This window comes from Phyllobates terribilis, unplaced genomic scaffold (genome assembly GCF_046119375.1).
Source record: "Phyllobates terribilis strain yellow unplaced genomic scaffold, ASM4611937v1 Scaffold_7__3_contigs__length_470593459, whole genome shotgun sequence".
In the NCBI taxonomy this organism is placed as follows: Eukaryota; Metazoa; Chordata; class Amphibia; order Anura; family Dendrobatidae; genus Phyllobates; species Phyllobates terribilis.
In genome coordinates this window covers 93,637,338-93,664,402 of record NW_027362767.1, presented here as the reverse complement: position 1 = coordinate 93,664,402, position 27,065 = coordinate 93,637,338, and the positions used below count along the sequence as shown (strand labels likewise).

At 42.8% G+C, this 27,065-nt stretch overlaps 1 protein-coding gene across 10 annotated transcripts in view; it reads left to right on the top strand.

The window, feature by feature from the left end:
* RYR3 (ryanodine receptor 3) overlaps window positions 1-27,065 on the top strand; it is a 786,940-nt gene that overhangs the window by 742,056 nt on the left and 17,819 nt on the right. For all 10 annotated transcript variants that reach the window (XM_073638993.1, XM_073639000.1, XM_073639001.1 and 7 more), the window contains 8 exons: window positions 7,100-7,142; window positions 9,373-9,500; window positions 15,403-15,463; window positions 15,556-15,702; window positions 19,631-19,765; window positions 24,483-24,639; window positions 25,350-25,414; window positions 25,496-25,596. In XM_073638993.1, coding sequence (XP_073495094.1) covers window positions 7,100-7,142; window positions 9,373-9,500; window positions 15,403-15,463; window positions 15,556-15,702; window positions 19,631-19,765; window positions 24,483-24,639; window positions 25,350-25,414; window positions 25,496-25,596 — 837 coding nt within the window. The remainder of the gene's footprint in view (window positions 1-7,099; window positions 7,143-9,372; window positions 9,501-15,402; window positions 15,464-15,555; window positions 15,703-19,630; window positions 19,766-24,482; window positions 24,640-25,349; window positions 25,415-25,495; window positions 25,597-27,065) is intronic.

The following is a 27,065-nucleotide window of genomic DNA, read 5'->3' as shown; positions in this document are numbered from 1 at the left end:
AAAAGGTGGCTACTTTGAAGAACCTAGAATATAAGACATATTTTCAGTTGTTTCACACTTTTTTGTTAAGTATATAATTCCACATGTGTTAATTCATAGTTTTGATGCCTTCAGTGTGAATGTACAATTTTCATAGTCATGAAAATACAGAAAAATCTTTAAATGAGAAGGTGTGTCCAAACGTTTGATCTGTACTGTATATATCCCCAATCCACTGTGTAGAACACTAAAAATAGCTTTTATTATACTCACCTATGGCGCGGTCCAGTCCTATTGGCGTCTCTGGTCTTGATCTGGTGCCTCCTCCATGTAGGACGCGTCATCCACACGAAGCCAGAAGGAGGACTGCGATGACAAGAAGGGAGGAGACGCTGGATTAAGACCAGCGACTCCCATCTGAGTGGACCGCGTTATAGGTGAGTATAATAACAGCTATTTTTTGTGTTATTCAGAGCGCATTGGGGACTTATATACAGCATTCTAGTATGCTGTAACAGAGGGATTACTGGTGCGGCCCCTACTTTATATGGGGGAAAACCTGGTAACAGTTTCCCTTTAAGGTAGTAGTCCCCAATATTTCTTATCTTGATAGCCACATTTAGGACAGAGAGGATTGTGATGCACATCTAGAGGCATCCAAGTAGTGACATCCAGCTCCTGCCTCACCACCTCCGCCCCAATAGTGACACCCAGAGCCCCCAATACCGGTATAATGACAGTCAAATCTTCCACATAAAAATCACAGTGCAGAAGTACACTTACATCCTGGGTTTCCCACCTATCCCCCATTAGGAATTCATGTATCAAGCACCCCCACCACACTATCGCATCCAGTTCTAGCAACCCTGTAACTGGTAAAATCATCCTATGCCAGTTTAGTATATTTATATCTCCAACCCGAAGGCCAGTGTATGTGCATTCAGATCTGCTCTTCTGTGATAGGTGTCACAAAAGTCACCATCCGGAAACCTGCTATTATAGCTTTTTGTTAGACCTAGTGCTAGTGCACCAAGCTAGCACACAACTGCGAGCCACATATCATGGGCATATGAGCCACATGTAGCTCCCAAGCCACAGGTTAGGGACCCGTCCTTTAAAGGGAACCTGTCATGTCCTAGCTGCCCTCTACACTGCCCCCATAGCGTTGATAGTGATGCAATGTGCATCACTAACAAGCTGTTTTCATGAAAATTGGTGCAGCTATAATGATTTTCTAACGTTTAATATACTTAGATCCTACCTGCCCTTTCAGTCATAGGGGCGTGCTTGTCATATTCAGTCATGGGCGGGAGCAGCATTCGCTCACTGCTGGGGCCGCCCATGTATTTGAATCCTGCTCCCGGCAAGTGCTGATATTGTGGGGCGCATGCGCAATTGTACTGGCTGCCTGCGCATTGAGCTTGTATGATTACCAGCTTCACTGCGCATGCGTGGGGAACATATCACGTCATAGCGCATCCGCAGTGAAGCTGTGTAGTTGGCAGCTGCACTGCGCATGCGCTATGACTCTCTATTCCCTGCACATGCGCAGTGAGGCTGTGTGATTACCGGCTTCACTCTGCATGCGCGGGGAACATAACGCATCATAGCGCATGCGCAGTGAAGCTGGTAATCACACAGCCTCACTGCGCAGGCGGCTGGACACTTACAAGTGCGCCTGCGCCCCACAATATCAGCGCTTGCCGGGAGCAGGATTCAAATACATGGGCGGCCTCCGCAGTGAGTGAATGCTGCACCCGCCCATGAATGAATATGACAAGCACGCCCCTATGACTAAAAAGGCAGGTAGGATCTAAGCAGGGGTGGATTAAGAGTAGCAAGGGCCCCGGGCAGTTTAGAGGGTGCGCCCCCCCCCCCACACACACACACACCTGATGTATCACGTGACATGTCACATGATCCCCTCTGATAGATCATTTGATAGTTCACGTGAAATTAATTTGGCACAATATTAATTATAATAATTTTTTTTAGGCTGTGTGCCCACTATGCGTTTTTTAAGCGTTTCCGCAGCACCAATTCCGCTGCAGAAACGCTTAAAAAACACATGGTAGAAGGCCTGCCATGTTCCCCAATGATAATCCGCATGTGCTGTGCACATGCTGCGGAAATTTCCGCTGCGGATTATCATTGCGGAAAAATCCACAGCACTACCAATTATTTTGCGGAAGCGCGGCGTTTTCGCCGCCATTGACTTGCATTGGAACACATGGAATCCGCATCACTGCATCTGTAGATGCGGAATCCATGTGTTTCAATGTGCGGATGGTACCCAGGTGTGGAGGACAGGAGACTCTCCTCCGGACCCGGGTACCACAGAACCTGCAAAAAAAAGAATAAAATAAAAAATAAATATTATACTTACCTTCTGATGGCCCCCGGTGTCTTTATCCGATGCGTCCTGGCTTGCCGGCAGCTCGCCATGGTCTGAAAAGGACCTGCCGTGACGTAATTTAGTCATGTGACGGGTCACGCGACCGCTGACGTCGGCAGGCCATCAGAAGGTAATTATATATTTATTTTTTACCATTCTTTTACGGTCACACTATATAAATCCATGCCGGTTGCATGGATTTATATAGTGTGACCAAGTTGTCAAGCACTTTCCAAGTGATGCTAAAATCGCTTGGAAAGCGCTTGTCAACCCGCATGCGGAAATGCATGTGAAGAACGCTTCACTTCCGCTTGTCCCTGGCAGGAAAAACGCATGTAAAATCCGCATGCGTTTTTTCTGCCAGGGAGATGCAGAAACACTCAAAAAAAATCCGGAGCATTTCTGCATCGTGGGCACATAGCCTTACATTCATTGTATGACTCAATATTGAGCACACGTAGCCATCTATACACAGCGGGAGGCTGCACGGTGCCATCTATACACAGCGGGAGGCCGCACGGTGCCATCTATACACAGTAGGCGGCCGCACGTAGCCATCTATACACAGGGGGAGGCCGCACGTAGCCATCTATACACAGCGGGAGGCCGCACATAGCCATCTATACACAGCGGGAGGCCGCACGTAGCCATCTATACACAGCAGGGGGCCTCACGGCGCCATCTATACACAGCGGGAGGCCGCACGGCGCCATCTATACACAGCGGGAGGCCGCACGGCGCCCCCCCCCTTCCCAGAGACAGCAGGAGGCCGCACGTCGCCATCTATACTAAGCAGGAGGCTGCACGCAGTCACGCACACACACAAACATATACAGACATATATATACACGCATAAACACATTTGAAACACAAAAATACATATAAACAGACATCACACAATGATATCTGCCTGCACACACACACATACTCACACACACAGACTCGCCGTCCCCCGGCTCGGCTCCAGTCCTCCTGCTCTTCGGTGCAGCAGTGCAGGCCGGGCGCGCACTGCGTGACGTCACAGCTAGGAGACACGGCCGCGCACAGGACCGTGTCTCCTAGCAGTGACGCGGCCGGGCCAGCACAGGGAAGTTAACTGCTGCAGTGCTGGCCCGGCCGAAGAAGAAGTAGCGGCCGTGCGCCACGCTGGGGGAGTGGTCTGGGGGCCCCCCCCCGCCACTGTCTACCGGTATGTGCCGCAGCGCCGCACATATAATGAGGGCAATCTGGCCATAGACACCTCGGAGCCCCGGGCCCCCTGGAGGCCCGAGGCCCCGGGCGGTAGCCCAGATTGCCCTCATTATGATCCGCCTATGGATCTAAGTATATTAAACGTTATAAAATCATTATAGCTGCACCAATTTTCATGAAAACAGCTAGTTAGTGATGCACATTGCATCACTAATAACGCTATGGTGGCAGTCTAGAGGGCTGCTAGGACGTGACAGGTTCCCTTTAAGGAGTCACTAAATGTGAAGACAAAAGGCTACAAATAGAGTTGCTACATTCCTTTTTGAAGTTTCTCAGCATTAGATTTATGCAAGATGAAATATCATCATAGTGGTAGACCGCTGGATCCGACATTAATAATTGAAAAACACAGCAGCATCCACTCCGCAGCCAGATCTGGCTGATACAGGTTCAATAAACAATATACAGTAGATAGAGAAGACCAGATATAGAGCTTCTCTATAAATTTTAGAGGTGCAGGTTGATTTCTTACACACACAGTAAATCCCATTTACAAGTGAGCATAATTTGCCTGTAATCTTTGCTGATTTCTAGTCGATCGACACCAAGTTACTTACATTTAGTGGTTACAATAATCTTGTAGACCTTATATTGAGGTTTTCATGAGATGATACAATCGGTCATTCCCCACTTTCCATTATTGCTGGCACTTCACACAAGAGGATTTGCTGCTGACAGACGATTTTTATGTCCACATAGTAGATTTATTTATTTATTGTACTCACTTATATGGCGACATTAATTCCACAGAACTTTACAGGCATCATCATCACTGTCCCCATTTGGGTTCACAATCTAAATTCCCTATGAGTACAGTATTGTTCAAAATAATAGCAGTCCAATATGACTAACCAGATTAATCACTGTTTTTGGTATAGATTATATTACCACATGTCAAACAATTTACCAGTTGGTGCAGTAGATTTTAAGTAAACCAGCAGACTCCGCATTCATGATCTGCATGTTTTTGAGTCTGTGTATCTGAATAATTAATTGTAAGGGGGTGTGTTCATAATAATAGCAGTGTGGGGTTCAGTTAGTGAGTTCAATCATTCTGTGAAAAAACAGCTGTGAATCAGGTGGCCCTTTATTTAAAGGGGTTTTCCCACGAACAAAAGTTCATTTTAAAAATTGTCTGTCTCTGACCGTGTACGGAACATACCACAGCTCCTGGGCAGGGGGGAGAAGCAAAAGAGTGTACAGATATTACAGCAGGGGATCACAGAGAATTCATCTTGTGAGGTAAAATATTGTTTCAAAACAGGCTGTGAAATGTTTTACCTCACAAAATGAATCCTTTGTGATCCCCTGCCCAGGAGCTATGAGCTACATGGTCAGACACAGATCATTTTTAAAATGAACTTTTGTTTGTGGGAAAACCCCTTTAAGGGTGAAGTCAGCACATGTTGTGCATGCATTTTTCCTTGAAAGCCTGAGAAATATGGATCGTTCGAGACATTGTTCAGAAGAGCTGTGTACATTGATTAAAAAGTTGATTGTAGAGGGTAAAACTTATAAAGAGGTGCAAACAATGATCTCCAATGCTTTAAAATCGAAAGCAAAACCAGAGAGACGTGGAAGAAAACGGAAGACTGCCATTCGAATGGATTAAGAATGGCCAGAATGGCTAAGGCTCAGCCAATAATCAGCTCCAGGATGATCAAAGACAGTCTCAAGTTTCCTGTGAGTACTGTGACAGTTAGAAGATGCCTGTGTGAAGCTAATCTCTTAGGAAGAAGTCCCTGCAAAGTCCCACTGTTAAAATTTTTTTAAAAAAAAAGACATGTACTGAAGCAGAAACAATTTGCCAAAGAACACATCAGCTGGCCTAAAAAGAAACAGAGAAACATTTTGTGAACTGATGAAAGTAAAATTGTTCTTTTTGGGTCCAAGGGCTGCAGACAGTTCGTCAGACGACCCCTAAACTCTGTATTCAAGCCACAGTACACTCTGAAGACAGTGAGGCATGATGGTGCAAGCATCATGATACGGGCATGTTTCTCTTACTATGGTGCCAGACCTATTTACCACATACCAGGCAGGGATCATGGACCAGTTTGCATATATTAAAATACTTGAAGAGGTCATGTTGCCTTACGCTGAAGAGGATATGCTCTTGAAATGGGTGTTTTAACAAAACAACGACTCTAAATACCACTGTAAACAAGCAAAATCTCGGTTCCAGTCCAACAAAATTGAACTTATGGAGTGGCCAGCTCAATCCCCGGACCTTAATCCGATAGAGCACTTGTCGGTGATGGTCATCATCAAAAATGCCGTTTTTGAGGCAAAGCCAACAAATGCCAAAAAATTGTGGGGTGTAGTCAAAGCATCCTGGGCTGGAATGACAATTGACAGGTGCCAGAAGTTGGTTGACTCTATGCAACATAGATGTGAAGCAGTTCTAAAAAACTGTGGGTATACAACTAAATATTAGGTTAGTGATTCACAGGAATGCTAAATTCTCAACAACAAAAAAAAAAGAGTACATATTGTGAGTTTGTAAAGACAAATGCAGACTCTGCTATTTTTTTAGAACAGCCTAATGCTAATTTTTTGTTATTTTCTGTAAAGTAGTTAAAATTTATATACATTTCTCTTCATGTTTTGAATTAGAAAACAGTGTGCAATGGAAATAAAAACTTGTATAAAAACTTTGGGCTTAACTCATGTTTTTGAACACACTGGCATTATTTTGAACACTACTGTATGTCCTTGGAGTGTGGGATGAAACCGGAGAACCCAGAGGAAACCCACGCAAACACGGGGAGAACATACAAACTCCTTGCAGATGTTGTCTTTGGTGGGATTTGAATCCAGGACCCCCGTGCTGTAAAGGTGCAATGCTAACCACTGAGCCATCGTGCTGCCTGCTATGCGATGACGCGACAATTGAGCAAATCATGATTTGTCATTTGATCACAGGAATGGTTAACTTTGGACAATGATCGGGAAGTAACATTCACACAAGTGATCATCACCCCTTGTATATGGGCCTTTATCCTCCAGATGGGATGCTGCGGTTTCTTTTGTACAGTTAGGAATATGCAGCAAATAAGACATTTCTCATACTAGAAATAAATCTTTAATATGTTCTTTAGCCCTTCATCTCAGAGGACAGCCTGCAGAGATAGAGAGACATTTTCTAAAAATTGGGAATGTGGATGTGAAAATATTTTAACCACAGCAAGATAATTAAAAAGTGTTTGGCTCCCATGCATAGTTATGTTGGATTGATGAAAATTCACATTTTGATGCTTCTACCCAGTTTATGCAGCTGTCATATATTACTGCAGCACCCCGACATTGCATTGTGACGAGTGACTAGAATATTGCTCTCTCCTGGGACCTGCAGCTGTCACCGAGCTTTGTAATTTAAATGCACATCACGTGGATCTATTTTATGATTTCATCTTGATGCTGTGCTACAGGTGGTAGCGTGAATAATGTGACATGTTATTATTCTGTTTGTAGGTCTTTTCCTAATAATTACTGGGATAAATTTGTTAAGAGGAAGGTAAGCTTTTAATCCTGCGCACACCTGTGCTGGGAATTCATATTTAGCTTCATTATGTTATCATAGGTGTAAATTTCAAGTATAATATTCTGCATGTAAAGACCTGCAATGCTGCTGTGCTAACATTATTTCAGCATATTTGTTACTTTTCTGTGCTCCTATTCTTCTAAATAATGTTACTCAGACCAGCTGTACAACAAACCTCACACTATACACATTGTACTGGAACTTAGAAGAGGCGCTTGCTGGATTTCAGGCATGCCAGCTTATATTCTGCTTTCAGTTGCCTGAGCAATTCTACATTTTAATCAGGGTATAACATCCAGTAGCTAAGTTTCCATGGATATTAAGTCTTATGGAAGAGATGTTAAGTCCCAGCTGAGCACTAGGTGAATTTACTGTACGAAAAGCTGCCTGCAATATGCACTTCAGTGTGACAACTAACACAGGACAGAAAGAACATACACTATAGGAACATAGGTCAATACATTTCTCTCTTATTAAAGAGACTGTGTCACCAGAGTTTTGCTATTTTGAATACGGTAAAGACAGAGACCTTAATTCCAGTGATGTGTCACTCACTGGGCTGCTTGCTGTCGTTTTTATTTAATTACTTTTTTGACAGCAGGAGATTATCTAGACTAATAAACCTGTAGTCCAGCATATTCATGAGCTCTATATAACCCCCTCCCCCATACACACACACTTTTGGCTGCTTTCTGCCTATGCACAATGGAAGCTGCGAATCAGGGGTGTGGGCGGGGTTATACAGGGCTCAGCATTTAGAGAACTGCTAGATCTGCAGCAGAGAAAACTAGAAAACACAGATTTTATCAAAACTGCAAGCAGCCAGCAAGTGATATATTGCTGGAATCGGGGTATCTGCCCCTACATCATGCTGCTTTCAGATGGGGGCCACAAAAACCCAATGACAGATTTAGAATGAAATTTGAAGATGGTAAATGTTTATGTAGCATTTACCAATTTATATGGGATCTATAGAAGGAATGGGATTTCTAGCCATCTGCATTTTACATTCCAGGGTATAATGTTCAAGAGGATTATAAAATATATTTCCCCACAATAGATTCTCTGTATTGACATGAGTATGAAATGTTTCTTTACCAGTTGCGCATATTGTAGGGGACATAGACCAGATCTATTTTTCCTATTAAAAGTAAGAATTGCTTGTTTATCCAAAGTAATACTGAGCCACTTGTCAATTAGACCTATCATTTTCATTTCCAGGGGTCTTATTGTACCATTTTCACAGATTATACAGATTGGATGAATATGTTAACCTGTCTCAATTATCTGATCCTGATCATAAACTTTTTTAATGTTTTCAGAGGGCATTAAATGTTTTTTCTCCGGATTACTAAAATTATTTGTGCAATTAGAGCCATCTTCTAAGCACTGGCATGATCTTCACTTCCACTCTCTTCCTTTGTAATTTAGCTGAATGTTTGCTTTACATAGTGTCATTGTTGTAACTGCTCTTCTGTAAATCCCTGAAGTCTTTCTGTGTACTGTGTTTTAAGCTAATAAGGCACGCCATCATCCCTAATAAGCTTTCATCTCATTTAGAGCTTCACTTCTGAAGTACTGACTGTAATATATTACATTTTAATTGTTTCTCTTTGGATTCTCTATATTTCCACTCTCATTCAGTTGTCATTTTGAATGAACAACCTATGGCTACTTATATTCACTGTATCATGTCATATATTGCACCAAGTCTAAAGAAATACACATTATGTACTTATTACAGTCAAGTAATTGACAGAACTGATTAAAAAAAAATACTTTTTACAAGTCAAAGAATTTTTGACAGTCTGAAATCCCCTTAAAAGCAGGAGACAAGACCCCTCTACCTTAAATTTTATAGAAAACATCTAAAGTTTCCACCATTCCTGAATCCTCATCGGGAGCCTGAAACCGAGGTCTGTTCCATTCCTTAAAGTCCAAGCAATAGTGATCAGGACGGTGTTATAACCACACTCCACAGAGCACTATATAATTATACTAGTCCCACTCACAAATCTTTGGGATAATGGCAGTGCCTGTGATCTGTGGGAAGATATGATCTTCATTGGGGAAGCTAAGACGCAATCATCTACACAAAGTCGGCTGCTAACCAATGTTACCTATTGCAAATGATTTCAGCACACATAACATTCATTGCTGCTGTTGTAGTTTTCAGAGGGGATTTATTTGATTTTTTTTCTAGGTTATCAATAAATATGGAGACTTGTATGGAGCTGACAGAATTGCAGAACTCCTGGGACTTGACAAAAATGCCTTAGACTTCAGCCCAGTGGAAAAGACCAAAATAGAAGAGGGATCATTGGTATCATGGTGAGTTCTGCAGAACAGAATCTTTTTCTGACCAATCTTTTACCACAAGCTTGATCTAAGTGCTGCATCTTCTTTCTGTTGCACCATGTTTGTCAATTCTATATCTTATTTCACACAAATCTTTATTAGTCATTAGTTGAAGGCAGTGGAGCAAGCGACTGTAGTTCCTCATACATATTGGCTGCTGTCAAAGTCCATCCAGCTTACAATGTACATATACCTCTAATTTACATATAGTCATTAGCCTTGGGATCAGACACATTTAAATGGTTTGCATAATGTTGACCTTGAGGTGACATTCTAGAAAGAAATCTCCATATCATTTAGAAGTGAACTTTTCATCTGTTGAAGTGAGCTGGCTTTTATTTTTGTTCCCCTGTCTCCTGCAGTGATCATAATGATTACAGACATCAAGGAAAACTAAAACCTAATTATGAATACCTGTAAGAAAATACTCCAGGCACGTAATATGAAAATCAGTGTCTGAATCCCAAGTCTTTTGTTAGGTATAATATCCGAGCCACCGTTATTTTAGCAAAACATCACAAGGAGGACAATGAACAGAACTGTAGATTTACTTGACCTAGTAGCAAACATCCAGTACACAAGATACAGCACAGGAGAATCATTCCACCATTCACAAGAACCAACAGATCTGCATCAACCAAAGCTTGTGGTTCCTTAAAGGGAACCTGTCACCAGGTTTTTGCTACCTCATCTGAGAGCAGAATAATGTAGAGAAAGAGACCCTGATTCCAGTTATGTATCACTTAGTTTACTGGGTGCAGCAGTTGTGATACAATCAGAGTTTTTAGATGTAGCAGAGTTCAGAAAACTGCCCCCACCCATAGCTTTTTGTGTACATTGTATATTGACAAAAAGCTGCTAATCATTCCTGTGGGCATTGTTGGACCAGAATGCACACACAGCTAGCTCTGTAGTGATAATTTCCTGCTGAGAAAACACTCATTGTATTGAAACAGCACACAGTCTAATAAGTGACACATCGCTGAAATCAGTGTCTCAGTCCCTATCTCATGGTGCCCTCAGATTATATAGCAAAAACCTGCTAAAAAAAAGCGCCACTCTACCAAGCGGGACTTTGTGCTCTGCCATATGTCGAAGATATTTAAATAAGATGTCCACTACTTTTACATTGATGCCCTATCGATAGGGCATCAATGTAAAAGTAGTGGACAACTCCTTTAATATTTTGGCATGCAGTGCAGCTTACATAGGTTGAAAAAAATATATATTCATAAAGTTCATCCTTTCTCTGTCCGTTATACATTATCTATTCCCAGATACAGTACAGACCAAAAGTTTGGACACACCTTCTCATTTAAACATTTTTCTGTATTTTCATGACTTTGAAAATTGTACATTCACACTGAAGGCATCAAAACTATGAATTAACACATGTGGAATTATATACTTAACAAAAAAGTGTGAAACAACTGAAAATATGTCTTATATTCTAGGTTCTTCAAAGTAACCACCTTTTGCTTTGATGACTGCTTTGCACACTCTTGGTATTCTCTTGATGAGCTTCAAGAGGTAGTCATCGGAAATGGTCTTCACTTCACAGGTGTGCCCTGTCAGATTTAATAAGTGGGATTTCTTGCCTTATAAATGGGGTTGGGACCATCAGTTGTGTTGTGCCGAAGTCAGGCGGATACACAGCTGATAGTCCTACTGAATAGACTGTTAGCTGCTTTTTTCTTGCCATAATACAAATTCTAAGTGAAGAAAAACGAGTGGCCATCATTACTTTAAGAAATGAAGGTCAGTCAGTGCGAAAAATTGGGCAAACTTTGAAAGTGTCCCCAAGTGCAGTTGCAAGAACCATCAAGCGCTACAAAGAAACTGGCTCACATGAGGACCGCCCCAGGAAAGGAAGACCAAGAGTAACCTCTGCTTCTGAGGATAAGTTTATCTGAGTCACCAGCCTCAGAAATCGCAGGTTAACAGCAGCTCAGATTAGAGACCAGGTCAATGCCACACAGAGTTCTAGCAGCAGACACATCTCTTCAACAACTGTTAAGAGGAGACTTTGTGCAGCTGGCCTTCATGGTAAAATAGCTACTAGGAAACCACAGCTAAGGACAGGCAACAAGCAGAAGAGACTTGTTTGGGCTAAAGAACACGAGGAATGGACATTAGACCAGTGGAAATCTGTGCTTTGGCCTCATGAGTCCAAATGTGAGATCTTTGGTTCCAATCACCTTGTCTTTGTGAGACGCAGAAAAGGTGAACGGATGGACTCTACATCATGCTTCACGGTGGGAACCAGGCGAGGAGGAGGTGTGATGGTGTGGGGGTGCTTTGCTGGTGACACTGTTGCGGATTTATTCAAAATTGAAGGCATACTGAACCAGCATGGCTACCACAGCATCTTGCAGCGGCATGCTATTCCATCCGGTTTGCGTTTGGTTGGACCATCGTTTATTTTTCATCAGGACAATGACCCCAAACACACCTCCAGGCTGTGTAAGGGCTATTTGACCTAGAAGGAGAGTGATGGGGTGCTACGCTAGATGACCTGGCCTCCACAGTCACCAGACCTGAACCCAATCAAGATGGTTTGGGGTGAGCTGGACCGCAGAGTGAAGGCAAAAGGGCCAACAAGTGCTAAGCATCTCTGGGAACTCCTTCAAGATTGTTGGAAGACCATTTCCGGTGACTACCTCTTGAAGCTCATCAAGAGAATGCCAAGAGTATGCAAAGCAGTCATCAAAGCAAAAGGTGGCTACTTTGAAGAACCTAGAATATAAGACATATTTTCAGTTGTTTCACACTTTTTTGTTAAGTATATAATTCCACATGTGGTAATTCATAGTTTTGATGCCTTCAGTGTGAATGTACAATTTTCATAGTCATGAAAATACAGAAAAATCTTTAAATGAGAAGGTGTGTCCAAACTTTTGGTCTGTACTGTACTTTATAACCCACAATGCCATTTGTTGTGAGAAAAGCTTTCAGCCCTTTTATAAATGCTCTAACTGTAAAGAACCCTTTCCTATTTAGCTTCTGGAATAGTCTTTCCTGCACATGTAATGAGTGCCCCCTAGTTCTTTGTAAGGTCCTTGGAAGGAATAAATCATGTTACAGTCCTTTGTATTGACCACACATGTAAAAAAGATGCCTGAAAATGCGATCTCATTTACAAGCTAAACAAGCCCAAACTTTCTAACTTCTCATTATAAGAGAGACCTTCCATCCCTGTAATAATCGAATTGCCTAAAGCTGAGGAGTGAATGAATGAATGAGTGGTGTTAGTACGTGTATGCATAGGCATGTCTGTATATATGGATGTTTTTGAATTTCCCTGAGTATCTTTAGGAGTGTTTTGGTCTGGAATTGCCTCACTTGTCATAACTGTAAACCGTCGTTTACATCTGGATTACTTTGATATCCTGCTTCAAAGATTGGTCTACGTATTTTTGGGATGTATATTTATTCCATTTGACTATATCTAGCTGAGAAGGCTTGGTTCCCTTTATCATAGTGTTAAAATGACAAATGCGTCTTTTGATCTTTGTTCATACCTATGTTTCACTTTTTTTCTTATTCTTACATTTACATTATAATAAAAACTTAAAAAAATGACAAAAAAAATAATCTAGTTGCCCGCCTTTGAACTAACTTTGTAATATTCTCTTTAAAATGTGGAGATAAAAAATGGATCCCATATTTTGGATGTGGCCTTACAAGTGATTTATAGAGAGGTAATAATATATTGGCATCACAGGATTTTTATCTCTCTTTTTAGAGATCACCTGAAAATCTTGTTTGCTTTCACAGCTACTGCCTGACTGAGTGCTGCTGCTTAGCCTTCTTGTAACTAGAATATCCAAGTCCTTCTCCTGTTATTTTGTAATCACAATTTTGTGTTTAGATTTCTATGGAATCACACTGACAAAAAGTATGATTACGATATACCCTTCTATGAGTGCCCTGAAATATAGTAATAAATTATTTCCATAGTTATTTCCATGAGGCAGATGCATAAGATAGCTGTTAGCCACACCCAATGCTTCTAGCACACGTATGTCAAATTCTGGCTCACGGTTAAAATCTGGCCCCCGGGGTGAGTAAATTTAGCCTGCAATGCTGGGCGGACCCCCGCCTGGCATCACACTTTCAACTGTGTCTGCATCCTGAATGCAGATACAGTTGAAAGCAATGATGAAAAGAGGGAGCGTCAACTGACACACTTTTCGCCATCAGTATCCCTCTGCGTCTGATGTTTCATCGCAGCAGACGCGATGACGTCATTAGAACGCACACGCTGTGCCAAGCATTGAAGAGCTTCAGACCACTCGCTGCCGATACTGGAGCAGCGGGGGAATGAGGAGAGGTGAGTATTTTTTTAATGTGGGGCCCATTATTTTGTATGGAGGACAATGCGGGGCCCCGTTATACTGTATGGAGAACTATGTGGAGTCCAATATAATGTGTGGAGCTGCGTGGGGATTACAGTTGGGGTATCATACTGTGATGGGGTCACCATTCTTTGCCGGGGGTGAGGTAGAGGGGGGTACGGTAGGGTCATCATACTGTGTGTGTGGAGGAATTCACTGTAGGGGTATCTTACTGTGTTTGGGGAAGGGGGCACTTTTGCTGCCATCATACTTTATTTTCTGTATTATTCAAGGTTTTTTTATCCTTGGTTATTACATATTTATTTAGGCTGTTGGGCCATATGCTTCTTATTGCTCTTACATAACATTCTAATATTTTATTCTAATATCTATTATTTACTTTGTTCGTGGGACAACCCCTTTAAGTTTGTTTCTATATGAAAAGGTTTATCGTTATATTTCAGAAGGAAAAACTTCCTCAATTGTAGACATTTAATAAATATCAAGATTGGCCCCCAACTTTGTCCAAGCTTTTAATTTTGGCCCTCTGTGTATTTGAGTTTTACATCCCTGTTTAAGTGGGAGAATACAGCCTCCATCAAGGCATCATACAGCATACAAAGTTCTTACATGTCTGAAATAAGGAATAAAGTCACTGTATAGAGTCTGTGTACACTGTTTGCATGAGGTCTTAAAATTAAGAATGTCAAAACGGTTTAAAAACTGTACAGAATTCAAATATTTCTTTGATGCCACAAGCCATGTATAAATTATGTCTACATCCGGCCCAAATAATAAAAAATGGTGGTAACTGGAAAACTGTATACCTAACCATTTTACCATTTCCTGGAAAACAAAGAATTCAAAGGATGCTGTACTAGAACTCAAACCTTAAAGGGGTTTTCCCACAAACACAAGTTCATTTTATTAAGTAGATCTTGGAATGAAAATAAGGTCCACAATAAGAAGTTATTAAAAAAAATGTTCCTGTGCTGCTGCTTTGTACTGTGTAATGGATGTGTCTGACCGTACAGGAACATGGTCTGATCATACCACATCTCCTGGGCAGGGAGGACGCAAAAGAGTGTACAGACATTACAGCATGGGATCACAGCTGATTCTCTCTTAAAAACAGGCAGTGAAATGTTTTTCCTCACAAAAAGAATCAGCTGTGATCCCCGGCTGTAATGTCTGTATACTCTTGCTTCCTCCCCTGCCCAGGAGATGTGGTATGATCAGACCGTGTTCCTGCATGGTGAGACACAACCATTACACAGCAGGGGCACATTTATAAGATTATCTCAGCACAGGAACATTTTATTTAATCACATTCAATTGTGGAAGTTATTATTCCAAGATCTAGTGAATTAAATGTACTTTTGTTGGTGGGAAAAACCCTTTAAGGTGCAGCCTATTTTCCCGCCATAACTTTCCTGCCATAACTTTCCTTTATAATACTTTTTTTCAAAAAACAATATAACATCTAATAATTATGAAACCTCTTATTGAAAACAATAATTCATGCTTCTTATCTTCAGGTTGAGCTCCATTGATATGAAGTATCACATCTGGAAGCTTGGAGTGGTATTTACCGACAATGTATGTATGATATCTTTATTGTACTGTAAGATAAGAGATGTGCATTGGATATACATTATAATGTAACCTAAGCCTTGTTTTTTCTTGCTCAGTCCTTCCTTTACCTCGCCTGGTATACAACCATGTCAATTCTTGGACATTATAACAACTTTTTCTTTGCTGCTCACCTCTTGGACATTGCAATGGGCTTCAAGACATTGAGGACAATTCTGTCATCAGTCACTCACAATGGCAAACAAGTAAGCCTGCCCTGTGTCTGTGTGGTCTTTAGCTTTTAATAAATTGGAGATGAGCAATTCATCTGCTATCATTAAACAGATTACAAGACGATTGCAGTGTTTCTAAAATAGAGTGTGCGATTAAAAAAAGATGAAAGCCTGGACTGCAGCATGGCCTGGTTTACAGCAGTGGCATGCATGGTGTATGACTCATTGAATCCACTAATACACTCAGATTACTCATGCCAGAGAGCGCTGCGCGGCTGCAGACAGCTGAATTAAGTGCTGCTCATTTCACAGCTCAAACTCTGGCATGAGCACTTAAACCAGCCAAGCCTCTCGACAGCGCTATTGACTATGCTGGCCAGTTGGAAATGGATAGTTGTAAAAGCTGTCAGCTGTTTGTAAAGCATTTGTGGTGATGGCATCAGATCAGTCAGTAATTATTGCCACTTATGCAGTTACTTGTACTATGGCCCTGCCGAGAGAGCTCAGCTTTTACAAGAGCGAATGCAGGAATTACTACAGACTTTATAGAGAGGTCAGATCGATTCCACAAGCATGTAACATTAGCAGAGAACATTCAACTCCCTGAATTTCACCTGCCCTCGCTCTTGGAATACCATGGGCCCCTCTCTCCCCTACTATCTTCTGGCCGCTTCTAGTCACTGATGTTTGTTGTAGTCGCTCATGAATTATTGAAACCAAGCTGCTGCTTTAAACACTCACAGCATGCACTATTAATTCTTACCTGCTGGATAAAGGAGCCCTGCATATTACTGACATCAGCTTAAAGTGGCCGTTCTCTAGATACATTCTCTTTAAATTGAATCTTAATTTTGATTAATCGTTCAGGATAATTTAGAGGAATGCTTTAATATCAATTCCCTAATATAATTGTATTTGCTGTTTTTAACTTGGAATCAACCTCAATATTTTTTTTTCAAATTTTACCCCAAAGTGTCACCACCATCCTCACAATACCCTTAGAAGAACAAAGTGTATTTTGAATATCAGGGTGGTCCTGCTTTTTATACTGTATTTTCAGATGACACCCATAATCGTATGAGTGTGGTTGTGATTTTATGGAATTGCTATTTAACATGATAGCAACCTAACCAAAGACTAGGCAGCGCTAATGCAACTACGTAATATAAAGATTGCATAGCTATATATTACCTGCCATTACAACACTAAATGAGGGGTTGAGATAAGGCATGGTCCTCACAGGGCAGCTCTTTTTAGACAGTGAGAATGTGTTGTTTTTGGGACCCTACAAGGCTTATTTTATATGGACTGACAACTCTCAAATCTCCAGATTCTGATGTAGCCATTATCTCCTCTTTCTGAACATGTGCTAATATCTTACGTGGGAGGAGTAGGATATTTGGTTTTAGTCTAGATTTTACTTTGAATTACTTGCAGCTTGCATCTCTTGGGGAATGTTTAACATTGATTTCACGGTCTCAGTTTAAGGCAGATGCAGGAAAAGAACAGAAATGTAACTGGGAACCTGTCAAGTGATTCATGCAGCCAAAGCATGAATCGGGGCAAGATCCTCATTTTAGAGACCCATGTGTCACTGTTCTCACTACCCACTCAGCTAGATTAACAGGTCTCTTCCCATTTGTGTATCGGAAGAGAATAGTCAATCCAATGGAGCCAGGTGGGGAGAAACCATCAGGAACCCAACTATTTGACTTTTTCCCATTTGTGGTTAGTTTTCGAATCATGGTTTCCTTAAAACACTGCAGCATTTCACCGTAAAACTCAGAAGTCTGCAATGAGGGAGACTGTGACTGTTTTATGCTGCCCATGGTTCAGGGAGCATGAATCTCTGACATGCTTCAATCACAACTACAGTCATGGCCAAAAGTTTTGAGAATGACACCAAAATTATATTTTCACATGATCTGTGGCCTCTGGTTTTTATTAGTGTTTGTCTGATGTTTATATCACATACAGAAATATAATTGCAATCATATTATGAGTACCAATAGGTTATATTGACAGTTAGAATGAGTTAATGCAGCAAGTCAATATTTGCAGTGTTGCCCCTTCTTCTTCAAGACCTCTGTAATTCTCCCTGGCATGCTCTCAATCAACTTTTGGACCAAATCCTCACTGATAGCAGTCCATTCTTGCATAATCAATGCTTGCATTTTGCCAGAATTTGTTGGTTTTTGTTTGTCCACCCGTCTCTTGCTGATTGACCACAAGTTCTCAATGGGATTAAGATCTGGGGAGTTTCCAGGCCATGGACCCAAAATCTCTATGTTTTGTTCCATGAGCCATTTAGTTATCACCTTTGCTTTATGGCAAGGTGCTCCATCATGCTGGAAAAGGCATTGTTGGGCGCCAAACTGCTCTTGGACGGTTGTGAGAAGTTGCTCTTGGAGGACATTCTGGTACCATTCTTTATTCATGGCTGTGTTTTAGGCAAGACTGTGAGTGAGCTGATTCCCTTGGCTGAGAAGCAACCCCACACATGAATGGTTTCAGGATGCTTTACAGTTGGCATGAGACAAGACTGGTGGTAGCGCTTACCTCTTCTTCTCCGAATAAGCTGTTTTCCAGATGTCCCAAACAATCGAAAAGGGGATTCATCAGAGAAAATGACTTTGCCCCAGTCCTCAGCAGTCCACTCCCTGTACCTTTTGCAGAATATCAGTCGGTCCCTGATGTTTTTTCTGGAGAGAAGTGGCTTCTTTGCTGCCCTCCTTGAAACCAGCCCTTGCTCAAAGAGTCTCCGCCTCACAGTGCGTGCAGAAGCACTCACACCAGCCTGCTGCCATTCCTGAGCAAGCTCGGCACTGCTGGTAGTCCGATCCCGCAGCTGAAACAGTTTTAAGATACGGTCCTGGCGCTCGCTGGTCTTTCTTGGGCGCCCTGGAGCCTTTTTGACAACAATGGAAGCTCTCTCCTTGAAGTTCTTGATGATGCGATAGATTGTTGACTGAGGTGCAATCTTTGTAGCTGCGATACTCTTCCCTGTTAGGCCATTTTTGTGCAGTGCAATGATGGCTGCACGTGTTTCTTTAGAGATAACCATGGTTAACTGAAGAGAAACAATGATACCAAGAACCAGCCTCCTTTTAAAGTGTCCAGTGATGTCATTCTTACTTAATCATGACTGATTGATCGCCAGCCCTGTCCTCATCAACACCCACACCTGTGTTAATGGATCAATCACTAAAACGATGTTAGCTGCTCCTTTTAAGGCAGGACTGCAATGATGTTGAAATGTGTTTTGGGGGTTAAAGTTCATTTTCTGGACAAATATTGACTTTGCAAGTACAGTAATTGCTGTTAAGCTGATCACTCTTTGACATTCAGGAGTATATGCAAATTGCCATTACAAAAAATGAAGCAGTAAACTTTGGAAAAATTACTATTTGTCTCATTCTCAATACTTTTGACCATGACTGTACTGTTTGAGTGATAGCAATGTTAAGCTTCGTTTTAATCATGACCAAGAGTGTAACACAGGATTACCTAGCTCCTTTTTAGCTGGTTGTAAAGGTCCCACTACTAGAGGCCCCCACAATCAGCTGGTATTCTTTGCAGGAATATGCTGGATGTGTTACTATTGTACTGAGGCTCCTCCAGTCTTCAAGTGTAGACCTTGTAGTTATGACTAATGCCTTATTTACACATCAGATTTTTTGGTCAGTATTTTATCAGAATTTGTAAGCCAAATGAGTGGCTCCAAAACAAAGAACTGGTGTTACTCTGTGAATTATAGTTTTTCTCTTTGTAGTTGCCACTCCTGGTATTAGTCTTGCAAATGCTGATGAAATAGCGACCAAAAAAACTGATGTGTGTATAATTCAGAATAGAGCAGACCCCCGGATCATAGGACGACCTTCAGTAACATCTTCAAAATAGCAAATCATTGTTTGATCAAATCATTAAACAAAAAAATAACTTTTTTTTTCCCCTTCCTCAGTTGGTGTTAACTGTTGGTCTCTTGGCGGTTGTTGTCTATCTTTACACGGTTGTGGCGTTCAACTTTTTCCGGAAGTTTTACAACAAGAGTGAGGATGAAGATGATCCAGATATGAAGTGTGACGATATGATGACGGTATGTGCAGGTGGCAAATACAGGATCATTGGGGATGGGGGTAATATAAGAGGGTAAAGTACACTCGATATAACTCAAAAAGCTCTAATACACTATTTATAGAGTCAAAAGATTCATAAATGATATGGAAGTCAGTACATAAAGTCATGAGATAAAACTATAGAATTCAAAGTGGGCGGACTTAGATTATATGTCAGGACATAAAAAAAATTGATTCTTAGGTTTTAAAGTTAGGTAAATTCAACCTCGACTAAATAAGGTGTTTTTCTAAATGCCTGTGCTTGGTTTGAGGAGTGACTTTGTGATGCCAGACTCTAAAGTGTAACACCATTATACATTTTATCTATCTAATATATACTGGAAACAGCTGCTGATCAGTGGGAGTCCGAGTCCTAAGACCCTCCCACCCACCAATCGCTGTAAAAACTGCATTGAAGTGCTCTGCTTTGCATGTGATCAGTGCACAGAGCACTATACAAGCTCACTACAAACTCTATAGGTCCATACTAGAGATAGGAAAATTGATTCATACAACTCCAGTCCAGTGGCCAGGTCAGTAATCTGTGACCACTTGACAGGAGCTCTGTGAATCGCCATTTGCCGGCCATCATCCCTGAGTCTTCTTTTGTTTAGCTGAGCTGGCATGACAAATATACGACATTGTGCAGAAGAGGCAATGATGATAGCAGATAAGTGGCGATTCGCAGGGTTCCCATCCAGTCGTTAATGGATTTGTGACCCGTCCGATATACCAGTATTCTGCCAATCAATTCTCCTATCTCTAGTCTGTACACCACTTTGTGAAAGTGGAGTAAGGGTCCATTAGTATTTAGCCTATACACCTCTATGTGCACCCGTTGCATACAAGAGCAGTGTTTAGGGATCGCTGCATACAAGAGCAGTGTTTAGGGATCGCTGCATGCAAGAGCAGTGTTTAGCGATCGCTGCATACAAGAGCAGTGTTTAGGGATCGCTGCACGCAAGAGCAGTGTTTAGCGATCGCTGCACGCAAGAGCAGTGTTTAGCGATCGCTGCACGCAAGAGCAGTGTTTAGCGATCGCTGCACGCAAGAGCAGTGTTTAGCGATCGCTGCACGCAAGAGCAGTGTTTAGCGATCGCTGCACGCAAGAGCAGTGTTTAGGGATCGCTGCACGCAAGAGCAGTGTTTAGGGATCGCTGCACACAAGAGCAGTGTTTAGCGATCGCTGCACACAAGAGCAGTGTTTAGGGATCGCTGCACGCAAGAGCAGTGTTTAGCGATCGCTGCACACAAGAGCAGTGTTTAGGGATCGCTGCACACAAGAGCAGTGTTTAGGGATCGCTGCACACAAGAGCAGTGTTTAGCGATCGCTGCACACAAGAGCAGTGTTTAGGGATCGCTGCGTACAAGAGCAGTGTTTAGCGATCGCTGCGTACAAGAGCAGTGTTTAGGGATCGCTGCGTACAAGAGCAGCGTTTAGGGATCGCTGCACGCAAGAGCAGCGTTTAGGGATCGCTGCACGCAAGAGCAGCGTTTAGGGATCGCTGCACGCAAGAGCAGCGTTTAGGGATCGCTGCACGCAAGAGCAGCGTTTAGCGATCGCTGCACACAAGAGCAGTGTTTAGCGATCGCTGCACACCAGAGCAGTGTTTAGGGATCGCTGCACACAAGAGCAGTGTTTAGCGATCGCTGCACACAAGAGCAGTGTTTAGCGATCGCTGCACACAAGAGCAGTGTTTAGCGATCGCTGCACACAAGAGCAGTGTTTAGGGATCGCTGCACACAAGAGCAGTGTTTAGCGATCGCTGCACACAAGAGCAGTGTTTAGGGATCGCTGCGTACAAGAGCAGTAGCGATCGCTGCACACAAGAGCAGTGTTTAGGGATCGCTGCACACAAGAGCAGTGTTTAGCGATCGCTGCACACAAGAGCAGTGTTTAGGGATCGCTGCGTACAAGAGCAGTGTTTAGCGATCGCTGCGTACAAGAGCAGTGTTTAGGGATCGCTGCGTACAAGAGCAGCGTTTAGGGATCGCTGCACGCAAGAGCAGCGTTTAGGGATCGCTGCACGCAAGAGCAGCGTTTAGCGATCGCTGCACACCAGAGCAGCGTTTAGGGATCGCTGCACACAAGAGCAGCGTTTAGGGATCGCTGCACACAAGAGCAGTGTTTAGCGATCGCTGCACGCAAGAGCAGTGTTTAGGGATCGCTGCACGCAAGAGCAGTGTTTAGGGATCGCTGCACACAAGAGCAGTGTTTAGGGATCGCTGCACACAAGAGCAGTGTTTAGCGATCGCTGCACACAAGAGCAGTGTTTAGGGATCGCTGCGTACAAGAGCAGTAGCGATCGCTGCACACAAAAGCAGTGTTTAGGGATCGCTGCACACAAGAGCAGTGTTTAGCGATCGCTGCACACAAGAGCAGTGTTTAGGGATCGCTGCGTACAAGAGCAGTGTTTAGGGATCGCTGCGTACAAGAGCAGTGTTTAGCGATCGCTGCGTACAAGAGCAGCGTTTAGGGATCGCTGCGTACAAGAGCAGCGTTTAGGGATCGCTGCACGCAAGAGCAGCGTTTAGGGATCGCTGCACGCAAGAGCAGCGTTTAGCGATCGCTGCACACAAGAGCAGCGTTTAGCGATCGCTGCACACCAGAGCAGCGTTTAGGGATCGCTGCACACAAGAGCAGTGTTTAGCGATCGCTGCACGCAAGAGCAGTGTTTAGGGATCGCTGCACGCAAGAGCAGTGTTTAGGGATCGCTGCACGCAAGAGCAGTGTTTAGGGATCGCTGCACGCAAGAGCAGTGTTTAGGGATCGCTGCACACAAGAGCAGTGTTTAGGGATCGCTGCGTACAAGAGCAGTGTTTAGGGATCGCTGCGTACAAGAGCAGTGTTTAGCGATCGCTGCGTACAAGAGCAGCGTTTAGGGATCGCTGCGTACAAGAGCAGCGTTTAGGGATTGCTGCACGCAAGAGCAGCGTTTAGGGATCGCTGCACGCAAGAGCAGCGTTTAGCGATCGCTGCACACAAGAGCAGCGTTTAGGGATCGCTGCACACAAGAGCAGTGTTTAGCGATCGCTGCACGCAAGAGCAGTGTTTAGGGATCGCTGCACGCAAGAGCAGTGTTTAGGGATCGCTGCACGCAAGAGCAGTGTTTAGGGATCGCTGCACGCAAGAGCAGTGTTTAGGGATCGCTGCACGCAAGAGCAGTGTTTAGGGATCGCTGCACGCAAGAGCAGTGTTTAGGGATCGCTGCACGCAAGAGCAGTGTTTAGGGATCGCTGCACGCAAGAGCAGTGTTTAGGGATCGCTGCACGCAAGAGCAGTGTTTAGGGATCGCTGCACGCAAGAGCAGTGTTTAGGGATCGCTGCACGCAAGAGCAGTGTTTAGCGATCGCTGCACGCAAGAGCAGTGTTTAGCGATCGCTGCACGCAAGAGCAGTGTTTAGCGATCGCTGCACACAAGAGCAGTGTTTAGGGATCGCTGCACACAAGAGCAGTGTTTAGGGATCGCTGCACACAAGAGCAGTGTTTAGCGATCGCTGCATACAAGAGCAGTGTTTAGCGATCGCTGCACACAAGAGCAGTGTTTAGGGATCGCTGCATACGAGAGCAGTGTTTAGCGATCGCTGCACACAAGAGCAGTGTTTAGGGATCGCTGCATACGAGAGCAGTGTTTAGGGATCGCTGCACACGAGAGCAGTGTTTAGGGATCGCTGCACACAAGAGCAGTGTTTAGGGATCGCTGCACACAAGAGCAGTGTTTAGGGATCGCTGCACACAAGAGCAGTGTTTAGCGATCGCTGCACACAAGAGCAGTGTTTAGGGATCGCTGCACACAAGAGCAGTGTTTAGGGATCGCTGCACACAAGAGCAGTGTTTAGCGATCGCTGCGTACAAGAGCAGTGTTTAGGGATCGCTGCACACAAGAGCAGTGTTTAGCGATCGCTGCACACAAGAGCAGTGTTTAGCGATCGCTGCACACAAGAGCAGTGTTTAGCGATCGCTGCACACAAGAGCAGTGTTTAGCGATCGCTGCACACAAGAGCAGTGTTTAGCGATCGCTGCACACAAGAGCAGTGTTTAGCGATCGCTGCACGCCAGAGCAGTGTTTAGGGATCGCTGCACACCAGAGCAGTGTTTAGGGATCGCTGCACACCAGAGCAGTGTTTAGGGATCGCTGCACACCAGAGCAGTGTTTAGGGATCGCTGCACACCAGAGCAGTGTTTAGGGATCGCTGCACACCAGAGCAGTGTTTAGCGATCGCTGCATACAAGAGCAGTGTTTAGCGATAGATGAAGGTCTCAAGAGAGAGTCCCCCTCCGATTGGTAGCTATTTGCATTATATACATATAAAACAACAGTTACACTTATCAAAGCAGAATTTTTTAACCTGTTTAGATAAAAAGAAAAAGTTAGTTAATGGTAGTCACTTTACATATAGTACTTGTGGCTAGAGGACAACATATGAATGTATAAACCTCCAGGTTACAGTATAGAAGCACAGAATGTAATGAACGTGACTCCAAACTAGTGTTTATATAAAGAGCGATAGATTGGGCTCTCAGTTTATTACTGTGCGTCAGTGCATTAACAATTAAGAATGCAATTAAGATTTATTTATGGCAAATTACTTGCATGACATTACCTTTTAGAAGTTGCTATGTAATTCTTCCCAGTTGGGTGCTTTGGGCTGAATGATGATGGAAACCAGACTAATTAGAATGTGGCTCTCCAACAGTGTTATCTGTTCCACATGTACGTCGGGGTGAGAGCTGGAGGTGGCATTGGAGATGAGATTGAGGACCCTGCTGGCGACCCTTATGAGATGTATCGTATTGTATTTGACATCACCTTCTTCTTCTTTGTCATTGTCATTCTTCTTGCCATTATTCAAGGTAAGTAAGTTCATTTTTCTAGGACACTATGCACCTCAGCTGTCATCTAGCAAGAATATTAACAGGCATCCTTTCTATCTATTCACTAGCATACAATAAGGCTTTCACTTTTTCAGTAGTGCCAGCAAGTACATAGTATGTTAAATGGTAGAGAAACTTTACTATGGAATATGATTCACAATAAAATCTATTACAAATTGCCAGAGGCAAATAGAACCCTAACTCAAGACTACTAAAATATAAGTTTTAATTAACTACTAAAAAAGGAACAATATATTAAAAATTTGCATGGGTCAGTTTGTTTTAGGACAATCCAATATAATATACTTTTTCTCAATTATATCATAGTGATCCTCATTTAATCAGCTGTCCCATTGGTAATCGTTCTTGTTTCAGGTGTTAGGACATAGTTTGGTGTGGCCGCACCTACGCTATCCTAAATAATAATAATTCACCATACACTAATGACTAACGCTATTAAAATTCAGCCCTAAAATGTAATAGCATTGGTCAGAAGTGTATGTTGAATCATCATTATTTAGGATAGCGTAGGTTGCGGCCGCACCAAACTATGTCCAAGCACTTGAAAGAAGAGAGACATCATATAATTGTGTATTATATTGTCACAATAAAATCTAACACCACAACTACCACCAACATTATAATCTAATGGATATGGAATATCACACTTCCTTTCTATTCTGCAACAGGTTTGATTATTGATGCTTTTGGGGAACTGAGAGATCAACAGGAACAAGTCAGAGAAGATATGGAGGTATGATGAAACTCTTCATATAGCATATGTCATCTGTGTGACATCCTGATCTCTCATCATGTTCTATTCTTATCTATCCAGACAAAATGTTTCATTTGTGGAATTGGAAATGATTACTTTGATACGACGCCGCATGGCTTTGAAACACACACTTTACAAGAACACAACCTAGCTAACTATCTGTAAGTATTCAGTTGTTTGTATATGAAAATTTGCTGTGATTTTGGGGTGTGGTTATTATACTCCTAAACAGAACATTTCTAGAAAATATTATTTCACGTATTTAGCAGAGATGATCAAATCGATCCACTGCCAACTGACTTAAGAGTTGAATTTAGTGACATTTGCCATTTCCAGAGAATCCCAAAAATTTCCAAAAATGCACAGTGCCATTTCACACATTGCTGAGGTCTGCATCAGCCAGACAGCAGGCGCACATGACGCCGGGCGCAGCCTACCAGGATGTCTCATTATGCCGTGGAGATATCACATCACATGGTGTAGAACAGTCGGTCAACCAGGAGGGATGATCATAGACACAATAGAAGATTAGAAGATCAGGGAAAGCAGCTGCCATTTCAGAATTTTACAGTCTAAGAAGAGGTCAGGAGACACCGCTCATCATTAGAAAAGAGGAGAGAAATGCCTAAAACAGTGGGGAATTACTATAAACAGAGTGTGGCGCACTACTGCAGTGCTAAAGAACAGATAAAATGGAATAAAATTAATAATAGTGCCAAGAGATGCCTCTGAATTTAATTGAACCAATTTTTTAATTCTTTAAGTACTATCAATATGAAAGCGCTGTCAAGTGGTTTTACAGCTTAAGGTCATGGCGGACAAAAGCCATACAAAGGATGAGTTGCTGCTGTGCATCAAGCAGCAAATCCCACACTGGATGGCTTCAAGCATGGCAATCTGCAATAGCGTAACTAGAGTTCCATGGGCCCCCATGCAACATTTAGACCCCCCTCCTACATGTTGGTCAGATGTATGGGCCCTTGTAGTATTCTAAATCCAATAAGGACATAAAATACGTGTTGCTCCTCCCCATTATGTTGTTCCCCAGCCTGGTATATATGCCCCCATCCTCGGCATCCTTCTTGGTATAGATCTCCCCATTATGCTTGTGTTCTTTAACGCATAAAAAACCCCAAAAACATTCAACGTTCAACTCACAAATCTAGCAGTGTCCTAGTCTCCAGCAGGCACGGAGGCCGGCAGCTGACATCTGTGTGCCTGCTGTGTGTGACGTATGACGTCACTGCCATGCGCTGCATGCTGATGTCAGCTACTAGTTCCTGATTGGCTGGCGATGTGTACTGTGCTGCAGGGACCCAGCAGGTCTCTGCGCCTCAATACACTTCAGCTGAATGTGCATCCTCGGACACACATCCAGCTTAAATAGCTGCTGGTGTTGGCAGGCCCACTTCCCACACTTGCCCGGTCACAGTTGCACCCTCTCTGACCGTGATCGTTACACCCCTCATAGGTTGAATGCTGGAATGATTGTGAGTAAACAGGCATATCGTTACCATCAAGCAAAGGGATGCCTTTTGGATACCCATGCTTTTAGACCCTCAATATAAAAGCAAAATGGGGGAATTTTTTTCCAGCTTTCTAAAGGGAGTCCAAATTGGCATATTACTAG